Below are 23,773 nucleotides of genomic sequence, written 5' to 3' on the forward strand. Positions count from 1 at the left end.
CTGTTGGTAGTTTTTAATATATTGATGCAGTGTGAGGGAAGTTTATGATTTTTCCTCATCTCACTTTACAGCAATAATGGCTCAGGTTTGTTTATAGAAGACTGGTTATTTGAATATGAGCTTCTTTTTCTTTTTTCTTTGTAGTTATTCATTTACTTTTAAGTTACACAACACCAAACCAAACAGGTCACACACATTGATATAATATGAATCACAATCAACATTTGGTATTTAGCTTTAAAAACAGTCTAATTATGAATAATTAAGTATTAGGGTTTGTTTGTGTCATCATTAACATAAAGTAGTAAAACAAAATGTCTATTAAATCACAACTAGGGCTGCAACTAACGATTATTTTCATTATCGATTAATCTGTTGATTATTTAAACGATTAATCGATTAGTTGTTTGGTCAATAAAATGTTAAAAAATGTTGAAAAACGTCAATCAGTGTTTCCCAAACCACCAGACGACGTCCTCAAATGTCTTGTTTTGTCCACAAACCAAAGAGAGACAAAGAAACCAGAAATATTCACATTTAAGAAGCTGGAATCAGAGAATTTGGACTTTTTTATTCTTAAAAAACTACTCAAACTGATGATTCGATTATCAAAATAGTTGACAATTAATTTAATAATTGATTATTGTGTGATGAATCGATAATTGTTGCAGCTCTAATCACAACGCATGACTCTCGGCCCATTTGATCAATATCAGTATTGATCTGTATGTGCTTGTATTGGAGTAATACATGCATACCCTTTCCTCATCGTTGCCCTGGTGGAGCCTACATTACCCATAATTCAAATCTCCCACTGACCTCAGAAGTTCTTCAATGAACTCCCCTGTGAACAGATTTTTAACATGTGTGGCTCCTCTTTTACATCAACTAATGTGATATTTGATCATTAATCTAATAAAGATGTAAGATTTATTATATAATATAAATGAATAATGATGAATTAAAACTTGTCAGTAAGTATTTATATTAATCAATGTGTTGTATTGAACTTGTCCAGTGAAAGCCGATTGTTTGTGTTATTATTGATGGTCTGTCCACCTGTAGCTGTGTGTTTTATCCTTATATGGTGCAAACTGTGGCCCGACTGGACTTGATGCTAATGATCAGCATTACTGTGTACGTGTGTATGCATGCATGTGTGTGTCATTGTGTGTGTGTGCATGCATGTGTGTGTCATTGTGTGTGCATGCATGTGTGTGTCATTGTGTGTGTGTGTGTGTGCATTTGAATACAAGTCAAAGCTTTTTTTTCTCAGCACATTTGCCTACAGGATTGTGAGTCGGCCTCAGTGATTGGGCAGAGCGCCGTGAGAGATCCTGAAACATGCAAACAACAGGCAAATATGGGGCACGGAGGGGAAGAGGATCCATGCACGGCCTTTTGTTATCAGACGGGGAAGCAGCTGCTGGACGATCATATAAGCTTCATAAGCAGCTTCTTCATAACGAGCAGAGAGATACCAGGTACGAGCTCTTCAATCCTTTAGACAAATGATTCTGATTCAATCTGAATGTTTTTACTGCAGCTGGATGTGAAAGTTTATCCAAAGAAGACAGAAGCTGTAGTTCATATAGATACTTTGATTATCTGTGTTGTTGTGTGAGTGATTTGCAGTGAGGAAACCGCACTGAAAACACGACAATTATTGTGTATTCGCATAGGAACTAGTGTGTTCTGTTGTGTTCTGTTGTGTTGCGTCCAGAGAAAGAAAAACAAACAAGAAACGAAGAGAAAGTGAGTTCATCTGAGCAGCATGGAGTACACGTTCAGAGCAGTGACCCACAGCCCTGGGATTATAATCTGGAGGGTTGAGGTAATGTGATTTACTGTGCTGTGATAATGTAAAAAAAAAAAAGAAAAAAAGATCCAGCATCAGATTAAAAGGATAGTTCACCCAAAATTGAAATTTCACTCATTATCTCCTCACCCTCATGTGGACTAAGGCCTGGGAGAAGTTTCAGATTCCTCCGTGGCTTCTCTGAGTTACAGGGGGTCTCGGCGTAGCAGTGCATGTCCATATAACGGTTGCAAATGGATACCAACTGTCTTTGTAACAAAAAGAGGAGCTTCCGCTACAAAACAAGCTTGAAATATAGACTTATTTAATTTTTTTCGGGGCAATTTCACATTTCGGGGCTTCAATACAAGACGGACATTACATACGAGCAGCATGGAGGTATTTGGATGTTTTTTGGTGTGTCTTTTTGGTACGAAGACAGTTGGTATCCATTTGCAGCCGTTATATGGACATGCACTGCTACGCCGAGACCCCCTGTAACTCAGAGAAGCCACGGAGGACTCTGAAACTTCTCCCAGCCCTTAGTCCACATGAGGGGGAGTAGATAATGATGATGAATGAAATGAAATGAAATTTTGGGTGAACTATCCCTTTAAACTAAGAAATGCAACTTTTTCTTCTTCTTCTGTGTGTGTAACAGAAAATGGAGCTGGTCCAAGTCCCAGTGAAATCTCATGGAAACTTTTACGAGGGCGACTGCTACCTTCTCCTGTTTGTGAGTCTGAGCCGGCGACTGATGATGAATCATGGTCTAGTTTTCTGTGTGTGTGTGTGTGTGTGTTTGTGTGTGTGTGTGTGTGTGTGTGTGTGTGTGTGTGTGTGTGTGTGTGTGTGTGTGTGTGTGTGTGTGTGTGTGTGTGTGTGTGTGTGTGTGTGTGTGTGTGTGTGTGTGTGTTTTGAATAATGAAGCAACAGCGAGTGAGTGAGTAAGAGTACAAATACTACTGGTCAAAATTGACTCCGTTACAAGTAAAAGTAGCTCAGTCGACATGTTACTCGAGTAAGAGTAAAAAAGTACTTGCTTTTAAAGGTACTTAAGTATCTAAAAGTAGGCTACATGCTTTTAAATTTACTTAAAGTAAAAAATAAGAGTAAGAGTAAATTTCTTATTTTTCACATCAATGAATTACTATATTTTTTTCTAAATGAATTTAAGGACCTTTTAACTCTTGTTTCTGAGAATGAACTCTTTGAAACCAGCTGCACTGATGTGCTGCTTTTAGGGGTCAGGGTTTCCTTCTTTGACAAACACAGCTTGTGTCCAATAGGATTTTACAGGGTATCCGCGGGGTCTTGAAAAGTCAAAAAAGTCAAAAATGGGTCACGTTTGACCCTTAACATTATTCAAGGCTTAAAGCCATCTGCCTGTTGGTTGCCAGTGAATTAAATAAATAATGTGTTACATATAAACATTTTTAATTTCGCTCCCCAATTTCTTTTTGTGCCCCCAAATAGTTTACTTTAGGCGTGCTTCTTGGGAAAAATGTTATGGTAGAGCCCTCGCTACCGCAAATGCTCAATAAAATGCTCCCGACACTTCATTGTGCTTTATTGAATGTATTTTCAACTACAAACAAGCCTAATCCGCAGCTTATATATTGCAATCAATTTCTAATTTTGTGACTCTGCATTTCTTTTGTACGTTTTTTATTTGTCATGATAGGTCTTAAATTTCATCCATAATGGTCTTAAAAAGTCTTAAATTTGAGCTGGTGAAACCTGCAGAGACCCTGTTTTAGAAAGAAAAAAAGGGCAGACCTGAAAGTAACGAATACTTTTCAGCCTTCCTAGAAATTAACTTGAGTAAAAGTAAAAAATATTTGTCTTGGAAATGTATTCAAGTGAGAGTAATAAGTACCAAAGAAATCTAATACTCAAGTAAAGTACAAATCCTCTGGATAGATAGAATTCTTTTCCATCAAATTTCTTAACGAGTCTGTGCAATAATTCTTATAGTGCTCTTACCATGGTGAATTTATGAGATGTATGTATGTGCTATGTTATGGGATATGTGCAATGCTGTTATGTCTTGTGTGCTGGATTGATATGGCTGAGGTGTATTGTTTTTTGTTTTGTTTTTGTCATTGTGGCCATCAAAGCATTTATGGAGCAGCTACAGTGTCCAAGACAAATTTCCCTGAACGGGACAATAAAGTTTATCGTATCATATCGTATCGTATCGTATCGTATACAGTATGTACTTAAGTACAGTACTCAAGTAAATGTACTCCGTTACTGTCCACCACTGCACAACATGAACTCATAATAGCTACTTTACCCTTTTATCTTGTTTTTTCCAGACGCAGAAGGTGGGCGGCTCCGCGTCCTACAACCTCCACTACTGGATCGGGTCCCAGTCGTCTCAGGACGAACAGGGTGCCGCGGCCGTTTACACCACCCAGCTGGACGAGTTCCTGGGCGGCGGTCCGGTCCAGCACCGCGAGGTCCAGAACCACGAGTCCGAAGCCTTCAAGGGATACTTCAAACAGGGGATCATGTAGGATAGCAGACGGTTTCATTTGTTTTTACGTTTCTTCCACTTGTTCACCTTTGGCTCCTTAAAAGAATAGTTCACCCAAAATTCAAATTGCACTCATTACCTCAACTCGACTAAGGGCTGGGAGAAGTTTCAGAGTCCTCCGTGGCTTCTCTGAGTTACAGCGGGGCTCGGTGCAGCACTGCATGTCCATATGACGGTTGAGAACGGAGCTCACTTTTCTTCGTCCAAAAAGACACACCAAAAAACATCCAAATACCTCCATGCTGCTCGTCTGTAATGTTCCTCTTGTATTGAAGCCCCAAAATGCGAAATTGTTCCGAAAAAAATTCGCATTTCGGGGCTTCAATACAAGACGGACATTACAGACTAACTTTAAGTGTATTTAGGAGAAATCTAACGACAAAAGAGACAAAATAAAGTAAAATAAAAACCTCAATGTGGATTTTCTACCATTTCTTTCCACTATTCTGAAAGAAGACATGTTAAGGAAGCAAAATAGCCCAACATGGCAAGGCAAGGCAAGGCAAGGCAAGGCAATTTTATTTGTATAGCCCGTTTTTAGAAACAGTTTGTCTCAAAGGGCTTTACATGGCATCGTAACATCGTTTGTCCTTAGACCCTCACATCGACTGAGGAAAAACTCCATGGAAAACCCTTTTAACAGGGAAAAATCTCTAAATTGATCAGTGCATGAAAGAACAATGTTTTTGTCTGCAGTGTCAGCCTTAAAAATGATTGTATAAACCTGTTATGATTGATATTTCCCGGCCATGCCTGTGTCTCCTTCAGCTATAAGAAAGGAGGCGTTGCTTCAGGTATGAGACACATTGAGACCAACAACTACGACGTCCAGAGGCTGCTTCACGTGAAAGGGAAGAAGAGGGTGACGGCCAAGGAGGTGAGACGCTGCTGCTGCTGCTGCTCAGTCAGGGACGGTTATGTAACCGGACGGTGACGAGCTGAGCAGAGAGAAAGAGCGCTTTGTGTTTTTATTTTAAATGTGTTTCAGGTGGAGATGAGCTGGAAGAGCTTCAACCTCGGGGACGTGTTTTTGTTGGACATGGGGAATACGATCGTCCAGTGGAACGGACCCAAGAGCAACAGGCAGGAGAAGCTCAGGGTGAGATCTCTGTGACTTCATCATCATATATACAGTATAGTTATTCTAGTTAACACCACCTGACCCAAGACCGAGACCAAACCAATGCGTGACCATTTCCAAGAGCATTACTGTATTCCAGTGGTTCTCAAACTTTTTTACATCAAGGACCCCTAAATTGACACAAATTATTAGACCATGGACCCCCATTGGACAAAATTTTGAAGCAAACACCACAAATATACAAATATTTGTTCTGGGACTGAAGAATGTTACTTTTTTAGTCAATGTACGACGTTCAAATTAGGGCCAATGGTGTGAATTTTTGGAAATATTGTTGAGAAATTTGGGGAAAAAACGGGTACAATTGCTCCAAAAACATTTCTAGAAAAAAGTGGTTAAAATTAAGAAAAAAAAAAAAAATTTTAAAAATTCAAAAAAAAAAAACGGTACAATTTCTCCAAAAACATGTAAACATTTCTTGAAAAAAGGAAAAAAAACAAAAATTCTAGAAAAAAACTGGTAAAATTTCAGACTGGTAAACTGGTTTTTACATAAAGAACCCCTAACTTGACACAAATTATTAGACCATGGACCCCCATTGGACAAAACTTTGAAGCAAACACCACAAATACACAAATATTTGTTCTGGGACTGAAGACTGTTACTTTTTTAGTCAATGTACGTTCAAATTAGGGCCAATGGTGTGAATTTTTGTGAAAAAATGGGGGTCCCCTCATGAGAGTCATCACTGTGTTCAGTCCCAGTCCTCATAATAATCATGTGTCTTGATATTTACATTATTTCTCCTCAGCTACTAAGAAAAGATGATTTGTAAAATGTAAAATCTAAACCATATTTAATGTAAACAAAGTTTGTATTGAACAGAAGAACACAGCACAGAACCTGCTGAAGTCTCCTCCCACTGTTGTCATGGTGACACCAAGTTGTTACCATGGTTAGACAAGCAGATACTTTAGTACAACTATCTGAATTATCTGGGACTTATTGAATCACATCACAGAAACCAAAGTGAGACAGAGACACAGAGACACTGGTGGTTAAAGAATTAACAATAGATGTCACTGCAGCTGTGGTCTTTACTGGTCTGGAGAAAGAATCCAGAGTCCAGCTTGAGACAAGACCTCGAAGATGCGGCCTTAAAGGGATAGTTCACCCAAAATTCAAATTTCGTGGACTAAGGGACTAAGGGCTGGGAGAAGTTTCAGAGTCCTCCGTGGCTTCTCTGAGTTACAGCGGGGCTCCGTGCAGCACTGCATGTCCATATGACGGTTGAGAACGGAGCTCACTTTTCATCGTCCAAAAAGACACACCAAAAAACATCCAAATACCTTCATACTGCTCGTCTGTAATGTCCCTCTTGAAGTAACGGCGCCATGGGTCCTCAATTCGAAAAAAGTCTCCATACAAATGAACGGGATCCGTTTGAATTGTGCCATGACAAAAAAATATGTCCTCTACCTGTTTAAAACATCACGTTTCATGCCGAGAAATCAGCAGTTTGTTGTAAAACTATTGTAAAATAAAATTCTGAAGAGAAAAGACTACAGGTGGCGTAGGTGACGTCACCACATGGCGTCCTTCCTTTCCCGTGTCAGTTGGTGACGTATTTTTTGTGGGACACAGATCTGTAGTCCGTAGAGCGTCTTCACACTAAATACATTCTTCCGTTGCCGTTTTACGATAAACTGCTGATTTCTCTTCATGAAACGTGATGTTTTAAACAGGTAGAGGACATATTTTTTTCTCATGGCACAACTCAAACGGATCACGAAATAAAACTTTGAGTCCCGTTCATTTGTATGGAGACTTTTTTCGAATTGAGGACCCATGGGGCCGTTACTTCCTGCTTCCGCTTCGACACTCTATTGAAGCCCCAACATGAGAAATTGTTCCTCCGGTGATTTGCACTGACACAGGAAGAGCAGTGAACTGAGACACTGGGAGCTTCCACTACAAACAAGCTTAAAATATAGACTTATTTAATTTTTTTCGGAACAATTTCTCAAGTTGGGGCTTCAATACAAGAGGGACATTACAGACGAGCAGTATGGAGGTATTTGGATGTTTTTTGGTGTGTCTTTTTGGACAAAGAAAAGTGAGCTCCATTCACAACCATCACATGGACATGCACTGCTACGCCGAGACCCCCTGTAACTCAGAGAAGCCACGGAGGACTCTGAAACTTCTCCCAGCCCTTAGTCCACATGAGGGTGAGTAGATAATGAGTGAAATTTGAATTTTGGGTGAACTATCCCTTTCACTACGACTCTAGGTGGAAACACATCGTGTCATTACAAGAAACCCTCTTTGGGGAAGTCGTCAGGCTGCACATGCAGGTGACGCTCATTTCCTTCTTCCTGCAAACACACCGTGAATAGTTCAGTGTCCCGACACGCAGCTGGTGGAGAGTTTCCAGTTTCACCTCCTGTCGCTCGGCCGTTGTTGCTCGTTAGGAAACTGGGTCACATCTGGACGAGGTGCTGCTCTGGTTCTGGTTCTGGTTCTGGTTCTGACTGTGTGTCCCCTGCAGCCTGGATGCTGTCCAGACTCCTGTCGAGGTCCAGACTCACTTTGCTCCGCTGTAATAAACATCGGGCTCCGGGAGCTGCCAGGACGGTTCATCTCTGATTAAAGTTTCCAACAAACAGAGCTGAGCTGAAAAACTGAAGAGAAACTCATCAGGTGTTTTTGTTCCTCATTAATTAATTAATTCCTTGTTAAATCACAATAAGTTCCTCAGCAACAAAACACAGAAGAGATCTGATCATAATATTATTTGCATCGTGTTATTCTGATTATAACTAACAAGGAACCGATTGTCATACAATGAAATAATGAGGAACTGTCTATTCAACAGCATCCAGATGTGCTTTGATTGTAGTTTAAAGGGATAGTAGCATTTTTTTTAAAGTGGGGTTGTATGATCTACAAATAGCCCCTAAGTACTTTAATTGCAGTAGAAGACTCTCTGCACTCCTCCCGTTAGCAACGCCAGCCCATAATAGCCCTGCCCAGAGATTTACAACATACAGTGTTGTGAACAGACCCAAAGAAACGGCCTATTTTCGCGGCCTAAAAGAGGTTTTACCTGGAAAAAAAATACACAGTTCCATTGTTCGCTATAATATAATTTTTTCCAGCCACTCTTGGTGCAGTAAAAACGCAGTTTTTATTTGGAGCTAACCAACTGCTGATCGGCGGGTGCTAACCCTGGGCGGAGGGATACGTGAGTTGGTTAGGTCCAAATAAAAACTGTGTTTTTCCTGCACTTTGAAGGGCTGGAAAAAATTATATTATAGCGAACAATGGAACTGTGTATTTTTTTTCAGGTAAAACCTCTTTTAGGCCATGAAAATAGGCCGTTTCTTTGGGTCTGTTCACAACACTGTATGTTGTAAATCTCTGGGCAGGGCTATGGGCTGGCGTTGCTAACGGGAGGAGTGCAGAGAGTCTTCTACTGCAATTAAAGTACTTAGGGGCTATTTGTAGATCATACAACCCCACTTTAAAAAAAATGCTACTATCCCTTTAAGGTGCAGTTTAGTTTTCTTCCAACGAGCAACAAAAGGCCCAGAAACAGTTCAGCTCTGTGTTTGTTTACTGTCTCATAAAGAACACATCATTTTCTTAGTTTTACCTGATTAGAGGCAAAGGCTTGTTGCATCTTATTTGTGCTTCGTAAAATAAAGTTTAAACCACAAACAAGCTCAGAAAGTCTGAGATTAAAAGGCAATAATAAGATGTTTAATACTTCAGTTTTACAGAAGATGTCAGATTATTCAAAATTGCAGCTCGATCGTACAATGAACACAAGATAATATAATTATAATAATAATCTCTATAGATATATGTTGTACCACAAGATAATAATAATGATAATAATCACTGTATGTAGTATTTTTCTGAACAAGTGCTTTATAAAAAGATGAAAAAAACAACATAAAAACATTAAAACGAAAATAAAAATAGCCAACAAACCAGCGATAAAGCATTAAAAACACGTATAACAGTTATATTTAATATTAAAAGTCAAGCAGAATAAAAAGCTGTTGTGTAAAAACAGCAGCAGAAACATTAGATTTTAAAAGTTTTTTCAAAGTTGATGATAAAATTTTAAAATAAAACATGAAAAGTCACAAACAGACTGTGGAAGGAGGCCAAACATATGATGATATGATCTCATTGTCTCATTGAAACCCTGTGAGGATTGGAGCAGACACTTGTTGATATTTCACTTTTAAACCAAAAAGCTGTAAGTGCCGCTGGGTCGTCATGGTGATCGTCCACAGGCGCTCTCTGGACATTTTAAAGGGATAATTCACCCAAAATTGAAATGTCACTCATTATCTACTCACCCTCATGTGGACTAAGGGCTGGGAGAAGTTTCAGAGTCCTCCGTGGCTTCTCTGAGTTACAGGGGGTCCCGGCGTAGCAGTGCATGTCCATATGACGGTTGCAAATGGATACCAACTGTCTTCGTAACAAAAAGACACACCAAGAAACATCCAAATACCTCCATGCTGCTCATATGTAATGTCCATCTTGTATTGAAGCCCCGAAATGCGAAATTGTCCCGAAAAGAATTAAATAAGTCTATATTTCAAGCTTCTGCTACAAACAAGCTTGAAATATAGACTTATTTAATTTTTTTCGGGACAATTTTGCATTTCGGGTGAGTAGATAATGAGTAGATAATGAGTGAAATTTCAATTTTGGGTGAACTATCCCTTTAAGTGTGGTTTGCTTCCAAAAGGTTAAAGATTGGTACAAAAGTGCAAAACAACCTAAGGCACGCTGTTGGATTGGAGAAAAAAACATGTTGGGATGTTTTTTGAGGACTTGCACTATTTGCCAAGTTTTAAACTTTTGTTGATGTTGAAGCTGAAGTTGTGATGTTGGATGGTCGTTGTTGTTGTTGTTGTTGTTGTTGTTGCTCTCAGGGCATGTTGTTGGCCAAAGACATCCGGGACCGGGAGCGCGGCGGCCGGGCGGAGATCCGGGTGGTGGAGGGCAGCGCGGAGAGCAGCGCTCCTCGGAGCATGTCCATCCTGAACGGAGCTCTGGGAGAGAGGACCAGCACGCTGCCGGACGGAGCCGCCGACGAGGCCGCAGACCTGGAGCAGAAGAGCAGAGTCGCTCTTTACCAGTGAGCTGCTGATCCCAGACCTGTCTGTCTGTCTGTCTGTCTGACTGTCTGTCTGACTGTCTGTCTGTCTGTCTGTCTGTCTTCACCCCAGTGGTGTAGTCTATGTGATACTCAGCTATACTCAGTATACCAACTGAAAATGCATAAATATTTCAGTATACCCAGTACAACAAAACTATCTAACTTTTCCTAGAATTTTTTCACTTTTTTAATTATTGTTTTCATTTTTTTTCTTTTTTTCTTTTTTTTACCACTTTGCCTTGAATTTTTTGGAGAAATTCTTACTAGTTTCTTCTGAATTTTTCTGTTCTACTTATTACTATTTTATAAAGATATTTTACCCCTTTTGTATTATTGTTTGCCCCCCCCTTTTTCTTGAAATTTTACCACATTTTTCTATAATTAAAAAAAAAATGTTTTACCACTTTTTCTAGAATTCTTGAGTAATTTTATCAGATTAAAAAAAAAATTACCACTTTTTTCTAAAATGTTTTAAACTTTTTTGTTTATTTTTTTGTGAGAATTTTTACCACTATTTTCTAGAAATGTTTAAACTTTTTTGGAGAAATTGTACCACTTTTTTTCCAGAAATTTCTCTATAATCTTTCAAAAATGTACACCTAATTTAAACGTACATTGATTGTGTGTGTATTTCTTGTGTTTTGTCCGATGGGGGTCCGTGGTCTAATTTGTGTCAATTTTAGGGTCCTTGATATAAAAAAAAAAGTTTGAGAACCACCGGTCTATGTGATACAAGTATGTACAGTTTACCCACCTAAAAAGCGGTTTACCCGCTACAAAAAATTAGATTACACCACTGCTTCACTTTCAAAACTCACTTCAACCTTGGTCTGAGTTCATTTCTCTCTGTGTCTTCACCTGCAGCGTGTCGGACGCTGATGGACAGATGAGGGTCACAGAGGTCGGGACCAGACCGCTGGTCCAGGATCTGCTCAGCCACGATGTGAGTTGAGTTGTAAGGCAGAAAGGAAACTATTGCACATGAATGTACAGGAGTAAGGTGTGCAGGTGTGCATGTTTTACAAAAATGTAAGTGTTGGACATAGATAGATAGATAGATAGATAGATAGATAGATAGATAGATAGATAGATAGATAGATAGATAGATAGATAGATAGATAGATAGATAGATAGAAACTGTAATGCAGCCTAAAGAGTGGAATGAAAAGTTGGTGCAACACTGAATAAAAGTAGGATGCACCAGTGCCAGTGTAAAACTCAGTATCCTGGTCCGCTCCAGTGCAGCTGAAGGTTTTGAATTCTGCAGAGTGAAGATCAAATATTTTATAAAGTGATGCATGAAATCATTTGGTTTTAAATGAAAACCAAATGATTTCACACATTCAGTACAGTACATAGTAGCCTACAGTCGTTAAATATCAGGTTGAAGATATGTATTTCTTATGCATAAATACTTGAATATGAATCTTGTTGTTTGTAGATAAACCAGTTATAGTTCTGTTAAACAATTTTCTTGAGGGATGCACTTTTTGTGTTAATTATGATGATTTGATATGTCAGTGCTTTTGATTTATTAATTTCATATGGTAAATGTTTGGCCTATAAGTGTCTTTTGCTGCTATTTTTTATTCACAGCAAATGACCACAAATATTTGTGATATGACATGAAAAAAATAAATGGAAAGTTGAAGAGCCAGAGCTTTTGTTAGCTGTTATAGATAGGCTAGAGCCTATTATGTTAAATATAAAAATATGAATTCATCGGTTATCGGTATCGGCAATGAGAAGCAGGAAATTATCGGTTGTCGGTACCGGTTGAAATTTTTCATATCGTTCATCACTAATGCCTTCATCAGAATTCAAATGAGCCATTTTAATCTAGATTAATCTAGATTAACTCCAAGATTGCAGTGAGATTAATCTAGATTAAAAAAATGAATCTATGCCCAGCACTAATTTTAATACGTATTAATATTGTGAGTGTAGGACTGCTACTTCCTGGACCAGGGAGGGACGAAGATCTTTGTGTGGAAGGGGAAGAAGGCCAACAAAGCAGAGAGACAGGCGGCCATGTCCAGAGCCGTGGTGAGTGACAGTCAGACAACACTCTGCATCATCAGTTTGTGTTTGATTCATTAATCGATTGATTGATGTACTGTAGATGTGAGGTGTTTCTCTCTCTGCTGAGTTCAGGAGTTCATCAAAGCGAAGAGCTACCCCATCGGCACCAACGTGGAGGCGGTGAGCGACGGAGCGGAGTCGGCTCTGTTCAAGCAGCTGTTCCAGAGCTGGACGGTGAAGGACCAGACTCAGGGACTGGGCCGCGTGCACACCAAGGGGAAAGTGGGTACGTGCACGTGCATGAGCGTGGTGAAGCATGGTTTTTTTTTTTGTAGAAAAGTGTGTATATTGTGTGTGTAGATTCATGACGTGTGGTCTCATCTCTCCAGCTCACATCACACAGGAGAAGTTTGACGCCTCTCTGATGCACTCGATGCCGGACGTGGCCGCACAGGAGCGGATGGTCGACAACGGCTCCGGACAAGTGGAGGTATCTGTACATACTGTATGATGTTGTCAGTCCAACATCAAATATCCTGACGTTATTGTCCGTCATCTATCAACAGGTCACATTTGGTAATATGATAATGTAAAAATAATTATATAGCCTAGTCCACTATAAGGGGAGTTTGATATTTTGTTTGTGATGTCTGAATGTGCACTGAGAATCAATATACTGTCTAAATCAGTGGTTCTGAAATTTTTTTCATCAAGGAGCCATAAATTGACACAAATTAGACCACGGACAAAAAACGGCAAAATTTTGCACCTGAAATACACAAATATTTGTTTTGAGACTGAAAAACGTTACTTTCTTTGTCAATGTCTTTGTCAAATTAGGGCCAATGTGGTGTGAATTTTTGGAAAGATTTTAGAGAAATTTCTGGAAAAAAAGTTTTAAAAACATTGTGCTTTTTGCTTTTATTTATTTATTCACTTATTTATTCATTCATATCAAGGGCATTGGGCATAACTTTGGGTTAAACATTTTTTTTATCAGTCAGCATGTGTCTTAGATAGATAGATAGATAGATAGATAGATAGATAGATAGATAGATAGATAGATAGATAGATAGATAGATAGATAGATAGATAGATAGATAGATAGATAGATAGATAGATAGATAGATAGACAGGCAGATGGACTAACAACACAATTTTAGATTCATGCAGCTATACAAGACAAGGCTGACAGTTTTCTTATGAACATAACACACCACACCTTGTCTTCATTCATACAATATTAAGACCAAATTTAGCTTGAGAGAGAAAAGCCGATCAGTTTTCAGATCTGTTAAATCCTCCCAGCACATTTACTCTTGCTTAGTAGATATTTTTAATCACTGCAATTATATGATTATTTAGGGTGGTATATTGGCAGGATTAGATTTTTTTCGGGGGGGAATTAAACCCCCATAACTCCCTCATAAATTACGGTCATGATTCATATATTTACCTATTTTACAAATGTATTGTGACTAATTTATTTATTATTATTTACACCAGTGCTTTTCCTGTGAAAACTTGTATTTAACTCATTTTGTACCTCAAGACTTCTTCACACAGACCAATTAATTTAATTAGAGCCATGTTTGTCAGTGTTGAGCAAAACCATCATCAGCACAGATTTTTCATGCATCCAACATCTTTTATTAATTTATTCTGGAGTGTAACGACCATTTCAGCCTCTTGGTGTCACTAGTGTTTCTACAAACTTTGTACCACACCGACACACCTGGGAGAGAAGGAAACAAACAACAAAAAAAACCTACACAGAAACAGAAAAAGACATGATTTGTGTTTCAGAGTGAACTTTTCCTCCCGGTGTCTGCAGGTCTGGAGGATCGAGAACCTGGAGCTGGTTCCCGTCGACCCTGAAACACACGGATACTTCTACGGAGGAGACTGTTACCTGATCCTCTACACCTACCTGGTGAACAACAAGGAGCGTTACCTGCTCTACATATGGCAGGTGAAGACCAAAAAAAAATGTCGTCCATTCTTCTGATTGTCACATACGATTTTATAATTACGGTAACACTTTAGATTAGGGAACACATATTCAGCATTAACTAGGTGCTTATTAATATGCATATAAGTAGCTTATTAGCTCCTTATTAGTAATTTATAAGCACGTATTAACACCTTATTCTAGCCTTATTCTACCTCTATTACACCATGAATTAAGATTTTAACTCCTAATTATAACTTATTCATTGTAAATTGATGCATTAATGCTATAGGCTACTAATTCAGAGTGATAAAGGAAGAATTACTGTTCTTGTGCTACTGCCCCTGTACATGGCTCCAATATTCACATCATTATTCAGAAACAACAATGCATTAATTTACAATGAATAAGTGATAATTAGGAGTTAATATCAGGAAAAATCTTAATTCATGGTGTAATAGAGGTAGAATAAGACTATGTAGAATAAGGTGTTAATACAACGTGCTTAATAATTACTAATAAGGAGCTTGTAAGCTACTTATATGCATATTACAGTAATAAGCACCTAGTTAATGGTGAATATGTGTTCCCTAATCTAATGTGTTATACCATAATTACTTTAGGGGCGACATGCGACACAGGACGAACTGGCAGCTTCAGCTTTCCAGGCCGTGAACCTGGACCAGAAGTACGGAGATGAACCGGTCCAAGTGAGGGTAACCATGGGCAAAGAGCCGAGACACTTCATGGCCATGTTCAAGGGCAGGCTGGTCATCTTTGAGGTACGAAGGCAGGCGGACCACCTCACTGACGCTGTCGTTTCTCATCATCATTATCAACAGTATTAAAGGGATACGCCAACATTTTTTTTTTCGTGTCTTGCCTCACTCCCGAGTCCATGACAAGCAGATAGACACCGTCCTTTCGACTGTGCGTGCAGTAACGAGGGAGATATGGGCATAGCTGGCGCGCCGCTAATTAGCTTAGCTCAAACGCTGGAAGTGTATAGGTAGTGTTAGCCTGCCTCCACCTAAAGTCATCAGAGAAACTCTTCAGCAACTCTAAATGGAAACTGGCGGGCCGATCTTCGTCTCAGAGCTGACAAAACTCTCCGGTAAGGCATCTTGAGCGGTCAAATGCCGGTAACGGGACGAGATCGGTCAAAACGGAGGGTTCAAGCAAAGACGGTTTATTTTGGTTCAAGCTAGCTACATCGAGGGTAGGTTAGCTTCCTATTTCAAAGTAAAAGCACAAATTATATCGTCATGGTTTTCTGTATGTAAAGGGCAACGGGTGTTTTATTTTGTGAAAGTAACCGGAAGTACGTTGGTCACAACGGCTAGCTTGAGTAGCGCCGAATTCATCCAAACAAAATTCTAAACAGCTGGTATTTAGACAAATTAACGACACACTGCTGATCTAAACGGCTACTTTTTCACCTAAAAATGTTTGAAATGTCGATAAAGTGATATATTTACAGAGTTTAGAGCTAAAATGAAATCAGCTTCTGACTGATGATTTCAGCTCAGGTAGCAGGCAGGCTAACACTACCTATACACTTCCAGCGTTTGAGCTAAGCTAATTACGGGCGATACGGCTCTATCTCCCTTGTTACTGCACGCACAGTCGAAAGGACGGTGTCTATCTGCTGGTCATGGACTCAGGAGTGAGGCAAGACACGAAAAAAAAAATGTTGGCGTATCCCTTTAACAGTGTTATATCCTCTGTTGTGTTGAAGGGCGGCACCTCCAGAAAAGGATCCTCAGACCCGGAGCCTCCGATCCGACTGTTCCAGATCCAAGGCTCAGACCCATCCAACACCAAAGCCATCGAGGTTTCGGCTCTCGCCTCCTCTCTCAACTCCAACGATGTGTTTTTACTGAAGGCTCAGTCGGGAGTTTACCTGTGGTACGGAAAGGTGAGACTCAGAGCTACGTGATGTAAAAGGCGTCCTCTCTCTTTCTCTTTATAATAAAGTCAAATACAAATACACCACATGGCCATTAGTGTGTTTGGACCCTCAAATTCAGCTTCTTTGCTGTTGTCTAAGTTTATTTCAATCGTTCAGTTATAGGTCTATAAATAACCAACAATAGTCAAATCATCTAACGGTGACAATGATGTTATCTTGTGGATAATGATCTTTGTTAAAGTGGCAGATTAATGTCAAAGGTTTGGGAACGAGCTGTGACCATGTGAGTTTCTGCTTCCTTTTACAATTCATAACTTAAATCCTGGATCCTAAAATTCTCTTTAAGGCATAGTTCAACATGTTGGCAAATTAGCCCATTGCCATAATAGTATAACACTATAATCTTAGCAGTATAGGTTTGTTACCTTTAATTGTCGGTGCAAGCTATTTTTAGAACGGCGGAGCAGAGCTGTGAGCTGCTCAGAGCTACGCTACGGAGGCTAATGGGATTTCTTGGTTTCCCTCATCAAACTCGTCAAATACACAATCCAACAACTCCACAACGCTCTGGTGGACAAGTTGTGACCTGCACATTCACCACGCTATGAGATAATAACAGGACGGAGTTGTTTTAGAGGGAAATACAGAGACTGCTTGCTGAAAAACTGTCCCTGAAGGTAACGTGCATCAGTGGTTTTGCATGAACTTCCCTCTAAAACAACTCTGTCTGGTAACGTTCTGTTATTATCTCATAGCGTGGTGAATGTGCAGGTCACAACTTGTCCACCAGAGCGTTTTGGAGTTGTTGGATTGTGTATTTGATGAGTTTGATAAGGGAAACCAAGAAATCCCATGAGACTCCGTAGCGTAGCTCTGAGCAGCTCACGGCTCTGCTCCGCCGTTCTTAAAATAGCTTGCACCGACAATTAAAGGTAACAAACCTACTGGTATGACTATAGGGATTATGGCAATGGGCCAATTTGCCAAAATGTTGAACTATCCCTTTAAACTCAACAATAACAAAACCAAAGTGATCTCTCCACCTGTATTAACGCAGCTGCTGCGAGTCTTCGTCCAGTGTTTGATGCCAACCTGACCTTCGACACCAGAGTCAAGCGTTTGGTTTAATCCTGTTTCTATCAGCTCAGCGTCAGATCGGTTTAATCGCTCTCTGACCTGCAGTTATAAAGTTCTGCATACTTTTATCTCTTCTGTTGCACTGCACTTTATCCTGGTATCAGTCAGACCTCTGTCCTATTGTCTCTTCATGTTCTGTTTCTGTTAGTAACTTTTACTCGCTGCTGATTTGAGATGCTTTTACTTGAATTCTTCCTTTCTCTGACCTACTTTCATTTGACCTGATAATATATTATTTATCATTATTTTTATTTTGTGTTGCCAAAGTGAAAACATTACATCGTCATCATATTTGATCAGATTAGATGGTGATGTCAACCTTTAAACAAACATTGGTTATTTATTTGTTATTAGGGATCGAGTGGAGATGAGCGGGCCATGGCGAAGGAGATGAGCGCTGTGATTGGCCAACGTGGCTCGGAGGAGATGGTGGCGGAGGGTCAGGAGCCCAGTGAATTCTGGGAGTTGGTTGGAGGCAAAGCTCCTTATGCCTGTGGCAAGAGGTGACAGAAAAGATACACACACTGGTTATATTATTATACATATACAACATTATATTATTATATAATGTTATAATATAATATAATTATAACATTAATAATATATAATTATATATTATATTATTTAGTAAACTACTTCTATTTAGTAAACTACTTCTTATTTAGTAAACTACTTCTCCAAAGTCAGTGACATACACAATTATTCCACCAGGGGGAGCTCCACTGACTACAGGCTCTGCCGTTTTAAGAGCTGTATGGGAAAGTTTTCCTTTCTTTACTCAGCAGCTGTCATGTGGAATGGTCTTCCTTTAAATCTTAAAACTGTTACCTCTTCCTACTCTCTTTTTAAGTCCTCAATAAAAAAATGGTTAGCCAATCAATAAATTAAATCAAAAGAGCAGTGAAGCACTAGATTATGTAGGCTATTGTTTGTTTGTATGTCTGTCAAATGTTTTGTTGTTTTTGTTTGTGAACTAATCGCCTTGTCTTATCTATTTTCGTTGTCGTCTTGTTCTTCAATGTGGTAGTCTATGTGTCCGAGTGTCATTACATGTGCTGTGTGTTGTCTTCCTTGTTTTAATTCCATGTTGTCTACCATCTCACAGGACCACAATGGAAACAAGCCTTTTGGCTTTATTGTGTTTTAATCCTTTTGAACACTTGTTTAACGTTGTTCAATAAAGTTTTCAATCAATCAATCAATCAATCATAATGTTGGTTCACGTGCATCACACCTAAAGAGGAAACACGTGTGTGTGTGTGTGTGTGTGTGTGTGTGTTTATGTGCTCAGACTTCAGCAGGCGACCTCGGACCATCAGCCACGTCTGTTCGAGTGCTCCAATAAAATCGGACGTTTCGTCGTCACCGAGGTGACTCAGTTCACGCAGGACGACCTCAGCGAAGGCGACGTCATGCTACTGGACACCTGGGACCAGGTAGGAGCTGAAACTGTCTGTAACAAATACACTCACAGTCTCCTGTAAGTGCAGTTTGGCTCAGTTTAGTTTATTCACACTTTTTTTTTTTTTAGAAATGTTACCACTTTTTTTTAGGAATTTATAAACTTTTTTTGGGTGAAATTTTACGGAAGCTTATTGCATTCATTCAATAAAAAAAAAATACAGATCCTGTTTTTCTGAGTAATTTTTTCTGTTTTTCTGAGTAATTTTTTTTAAAATCAGTTTTTCTGAGTAATTTTTTCTGTTTTTCTGAGTAATTTTTTTTAAAATCAGTTTTTCTGAGTAATTTTTTCTGTTTTTCTGAGTAATTTTTTTGGATCAGTTTTTCTGAGTAATTTTTTTCCTGTTTTTCTGAGTCATTTTTTTGGATCAGTTTTTCTGAGTAATTTTTTTCCTGTTTTTCTGAGTCATTTTTTTGGATCAGTTTTTCTGAGTAATTTTTTTCCTGTTTTTCTGAGTAATTTTTTTTGATCAGTTTTTCTGAGTAATTTTTTTCCTGTTTTTCTGAGTAATTTTTTTTGATCAGTTTTTCTGAGTAATTTTTTTTGGATCAGTTTTTCTGAGTAATTATTTCTGTTTTTCTGAGTAATTTTTTTTCCCTGTTTTTCTGAGTAATTTTTTCCCCTTGTTTTTCTGAGTAATTTTTTTCCCTGTTTTTTTGAGTAATTTTTTCTCTACTTCGAAATCTCGCGATAACTACGGAAGCCCTAAAGGGCCAAGTCCGTATACATTTTTTTATTATCGTTTTCTCGTGATAACGACTTATTATTTCGTTATCTCGAGATAACAAAGTCTGTTTTCTCGTGATAACGAATTAATTTATTTCGTTATCTCGAGATAACAAAGACCGTTTTCTCGTGATAATGAAATAATCATAGAATGTGTGGTTGACATGGTTGCCTAGCAACATGTTTCCCCGGTGCAATCGCTTCTGCTTACGGGGAAGTAGCAGCTGGTTAGCCGCTGTATGTTCGTAGCAGGGGGCTAATACGTATTAACTGACTCGCCGCTCTGTGTGTGTGTCGCGGTGATAATTTAACCGTGAAAAGTAGGCTACAACACACACAACATAACGTTACAGCCGCAGTGTTGTGAGTGAATCATGTCGGAACAACCAGGCTTCATGAACCCGCTTCACAGACCCCGGTGCCCGGCCGCCACTACTAGAGCAGTTTTTTCTAGAATTAATTTTTTTTTTCTTTTTTTTGATAAAATTCACCCATTTTTCAAATTTTACCACTTTTTTTTAAAAATAATTTAAACTTTTTTCCCTCGAAATATTACCACTTTTTTTCAAAAAAAATTTAAACTCTTTGTGGAATTCTACCAGTTTTTTCGAGATTTTTTTTTTTTTAACCTTTTTTTGATACATTTCACAATTTCTTTCTAGAAATTTTAAACTTCTTTTTGAGAAATCTTTAAACCTTTTTTGAGAAATTTTACCATTTTTTTCTATAATCTTTAAAGTAAAAAAAATGGATAAATTCTACCACTTTTTTTTTCCAGAAATTTCTCTAAAATCTTTCCAAAAATTCACACCATTGGCCCTAATTTGAACATACATTCACTAAAAAAGTAACCATATTCAGTTTCAGAGCAAATATTTCTGGTGTTTGTTTCAAAAATTTGTCCAATGGGGATCCGTGGTCTAATTTGTGTCAATTTAGAAGTTCTTGACCACTGATCTTGCCTACATTAAAACAAAGAAAAGAATTAAGTTAAACATTGTGCATGAGAGGTGGAACCATTTACCATTCAAAAAAAAAAACTCCTTTTGGATTAGCAGAATCTTATTAATTGAGAAAAGTAGGACAAGTCTAACTCTTCTCTTCTCCTCCTCAGGTGTTTCTCTGGATTGGAAAAGAGGCCAACGAGGAGGAGCGCAGCGAGGCGGTGATCACCTGCAGAGAATACCTGTACACCCACCCAGGGAACAGAGACCAGGACACGCCCATCATCCTGGTCAAACAGGGCTTCGAGCCGCCCACGTTCACCGGCTGGTTCGGGGCCTGGGATCCGTCCATATGGAATGTGAGAGTTCTGCTTTTTATTCATTAATAACAGAGAATTAAAATGCAAAAAACAAAAAAATGAACATGCAAAACAACACAGACGATGACGAAGGCTTGTTTCTGTCAGGGAGGAATGAGCTACGAGGAGCTGAAGAAAGAGTTTGGAGAAGTTGCAGAGACTGTTGAAGTAACAACCGTAAGTTTTCATCTCTTAAGCTGTTTTAACTGTAAAAACAGTTTTGTGTTTACATTGGCGTCATTCAGGATGAATGTTTTAAATAAAACTTTTTAAACATTGAGTAAGAAGAGAGGAAGAGGAGTCAAAAACTGAAAATATGTGACTCAGCAGCTGCCATTTTGATGTTACAACAGATATACTGTAGATATAAATAAATAAACACATAAATCATAATCTAATAATAATAATAACTTTATTCATATTCACCTTTTTAAAACACAAGTTTACAAAGTGCTAGACAAGTCACAAGTGTCATAAAACCATAAGAGATGGACGGCCCAAGCAATACAGCAACAAAGGGAATACGAGAACCCAACAATAAATCGAGACCAGGAGGACTCAAATTAAAATGCAGGATGCAGTTAATTAGATCAATCAGAATAAAAGGGGGATGTACACGATAAAAGGAGATAAGATGGGATACAATAAGATAAGATGAGATAAAAGAGGTGAAATGGAAGGTGTGAAAGTAAAACTGAGATAAATAGGGCAATAGTGAAGGGCGTGACAGGGAATCTAAAAGTAGAATGGGGAACTAAACCAACTAAGAGAGTAAGGGTACATTAAAATTGCGATTTAAAATGATAGGAAATAATAGTTGTTTTGTTTTGTCCCAATGTAGTTACAATAACTGTGGTTTGTCCTTGTTTGTACTATTGTTTTTGTCTTTTTGTTTGTTTGTTTTGTTTGTTAATTTGTCTGTTTGTTTTTCTATATTGTTGAGAACATGTTTGTCTGTTGAATCTATGTTTGTCTATATGTTTGGACCCCCTCGAAAACGAGATGGTACATCTCAAGGGGTTTTATCCAAATAAATGAATTTCAAATAGGAAATAAAAGGAAAACAATAAGAAGATGGTAAAAACGTCACATAAAAGTCTGTAAAAGTGGGTTTTAAGAAGTGATTTAAAAGACTGGCGGGCTCTGATGACAAAGGTCCACTCACCTTTAATAATCACAATAACCTTTGTCACATTATTTGTATTTTCCAGCAGCAGAACGGAGCTGAGGAGGTGTACTTCCAGTCCTTCCCACCTGACAATCTGATCAACAAACAGCCCAGTGAGCTGCCTGAAGGAGTCGACCCCACCCAGAAGGAGGTCAGTGTGTGTGTGTGTGTTTGGTGTCCAGTAGGTGGCCATGTTTGTTTTAAATTCAAATTGATGAACAAAAGCTAGATATTGATTGTCAGACAAAACAGTCACTGCGATGTTGTTTTATAAAGTGGATGGAGTATCACCTTTTTATCATTAGATCATGATTTGATCAAGATGTGGTGGAAAAAAGTCTGTTTCAGAAACATTGTCCAATAATTGTTTTTTTGTTTTTTTTAAGTTTCCTGGAAATAATTCAAGGAAAATAGATCTGAGCTGTTTTCTCTGTTTTTCCTTTAATTAGGACAAAATGTTTATTTCTCACAAACCTCCAAGGAAACTATGAGGAAACTGTCCATTGTCCATTTGCTGCCATGTTCATGACACTTTTCATTTATGAGCAGATTTTTTTCCATATTCAGTTGTTAACCGCTCCATATTTTATTCAGTGTTGTTGCTTTTTAAACGTATTATTCTGGTCTGTTTTGTGACTTGTTTTTCAGAAACACCTCAACGACTCTGACTTCGCCAGCTTGTTTGGAATCACCAAAGATGAGTTTAAACAGCTGCCGCAGTGGAAACAGCTGAAACTGAAGAAAGACAAAGGGCTGTTTTGATGATTTCTGATTATTATCATTATTATTTTTATTATTATTATTTAAAGTGAACATTAAGTCTTTGTTTGTGTCCTCGTCCCCGTCCCCAGGACTTGGCCTCTCTTCACGCTTTGCAGCTGCTGTGATTAATATATTTGTCTGAAATCGCTGGAAAACAAATCTACTACTTAATCATGTTTTAACCTGATCTTAAACAAAGACAGCTGTAGCGCTTGTAATAATAATATTATTTGAAATCTCAGGAGTAAAAAATCTGTATTGCTTCTTATTCTGTGTTTATGTGGACAATGATAACAAGAATGTTAAAAGATCTGATTAAGCAGCTTAGATGCTAATATTTAATTCATAGATTTACTTTCATTCTTTTTTAAAACTTTGAGCTCTTTCATGAGCGGCAACGCAAATATGATGAAACTTATTTCCCTATAAATAAAGAGCTAGTTTGCCATCTGCTGGCTGAACGATGGAACAGCAGGTGAAGCTTCAAGAAACTACAACAGAAAAACTTAAATCCTGTTTAAAGCTTCACTCACACAGAGAGCTGTAAACTTTTACTATTTAAAAAAATCTATCCATTTCATAAATGAACTTTTAATTTGAAATAAGAAACATGAAATCCGTTCTTCTGATACCATAGAGGAGAATCTGGGATATGACATAATAACATAAAGTTAGTTATGTGTCACACATATTTCAAGTTTCACTGTCATGACGCATATTT

The 23,773-nt window shown here is 38.4% G+C and overlaps 1 protein-coding gene across 1 annotated transcript; it reads left to right on the top strand.

Annotated features, from left to right (window-relative positions):
• The first annotated feature begins 1,736 nt into the window (after nucleotides 1-1,736).
• On the top strand, nucleotides 1,737-23,266 carry avil (advillin). Its single transcript, XM_085775692.1, has 19 exons — nucleotides 1,737-1,834; nucleotides 2,460-2,534; nucleotides 4,120-4,316; nucleotides 5,109-5,217; nucleotides 5,329-5,439; nucleotides 10,383-10,588; nucleotides 11,474-11,552; nucleotides 12,557-12,655; nucleotides 12,764-12,917; nucleotides 13,021-13,121; nucleotides 14,466-14,603; nucleotides 15,206-15,364; nucleotides 16,321-16,500; nucleotides 17,986-18,134; nucleotides 18,923-19,067; nucleotides 20,934-21,122; nucleotides 21,231-21,299; nucleotides 22,334-22,441; nucleotides 22,939-23,266. Exons 1-19 carry the CDS (start codon nucleotides 1,775-1,777, stop codon nucleotides 23,050-23,052), a joined length of 2,442 nt encoding a protein of 813 aa, XP_085631818.1. The 5' UTR covers nucleotides 1,737-1,774; the 3' UTR covers nucleotides 23,053-23,266.
• Nucleotides 23,267-23,773: the final 507 nt, after the last annotated feature.

The sequence above is a fragment of the Trachurus japonicus genome, chromosome 5 (genome assembly GCF_045865225.1).
Source record: "Trachurus japonicus isolate A0001 chromosome 5, Traja_1.0".
In the NCBI taxonomy this organism is placed as follows: Eukaryota; Metazoa; Chordata; class Actinopteri; order Carangiformes; family Carangidae; genus Trachurus; species Trachurus japonicus.

Coding starts and splice junctions, on each gene's coding strand:
- avil (XM_085775692.1), top strand. CDS start 1,775: ATGGAGTACACGTTCAGAGCAGTGACCCACAGCCCTGGGATTATAATC. Junction 5,218..5,328: donor AGAGGGTGACGGCCAAGGAG/GTGAGACGCTGC, acceptor AATGTGTTTCAG/GTGGAGATGAGCTGGAAGAG. Junction 15,365..16,320: donor GCAGGCTGGTCATCTTTGAG/GTACGAAGGCAG, acceptor GTTGTGTTGAAG/GGCGGCACCTCCAGAAAAGG.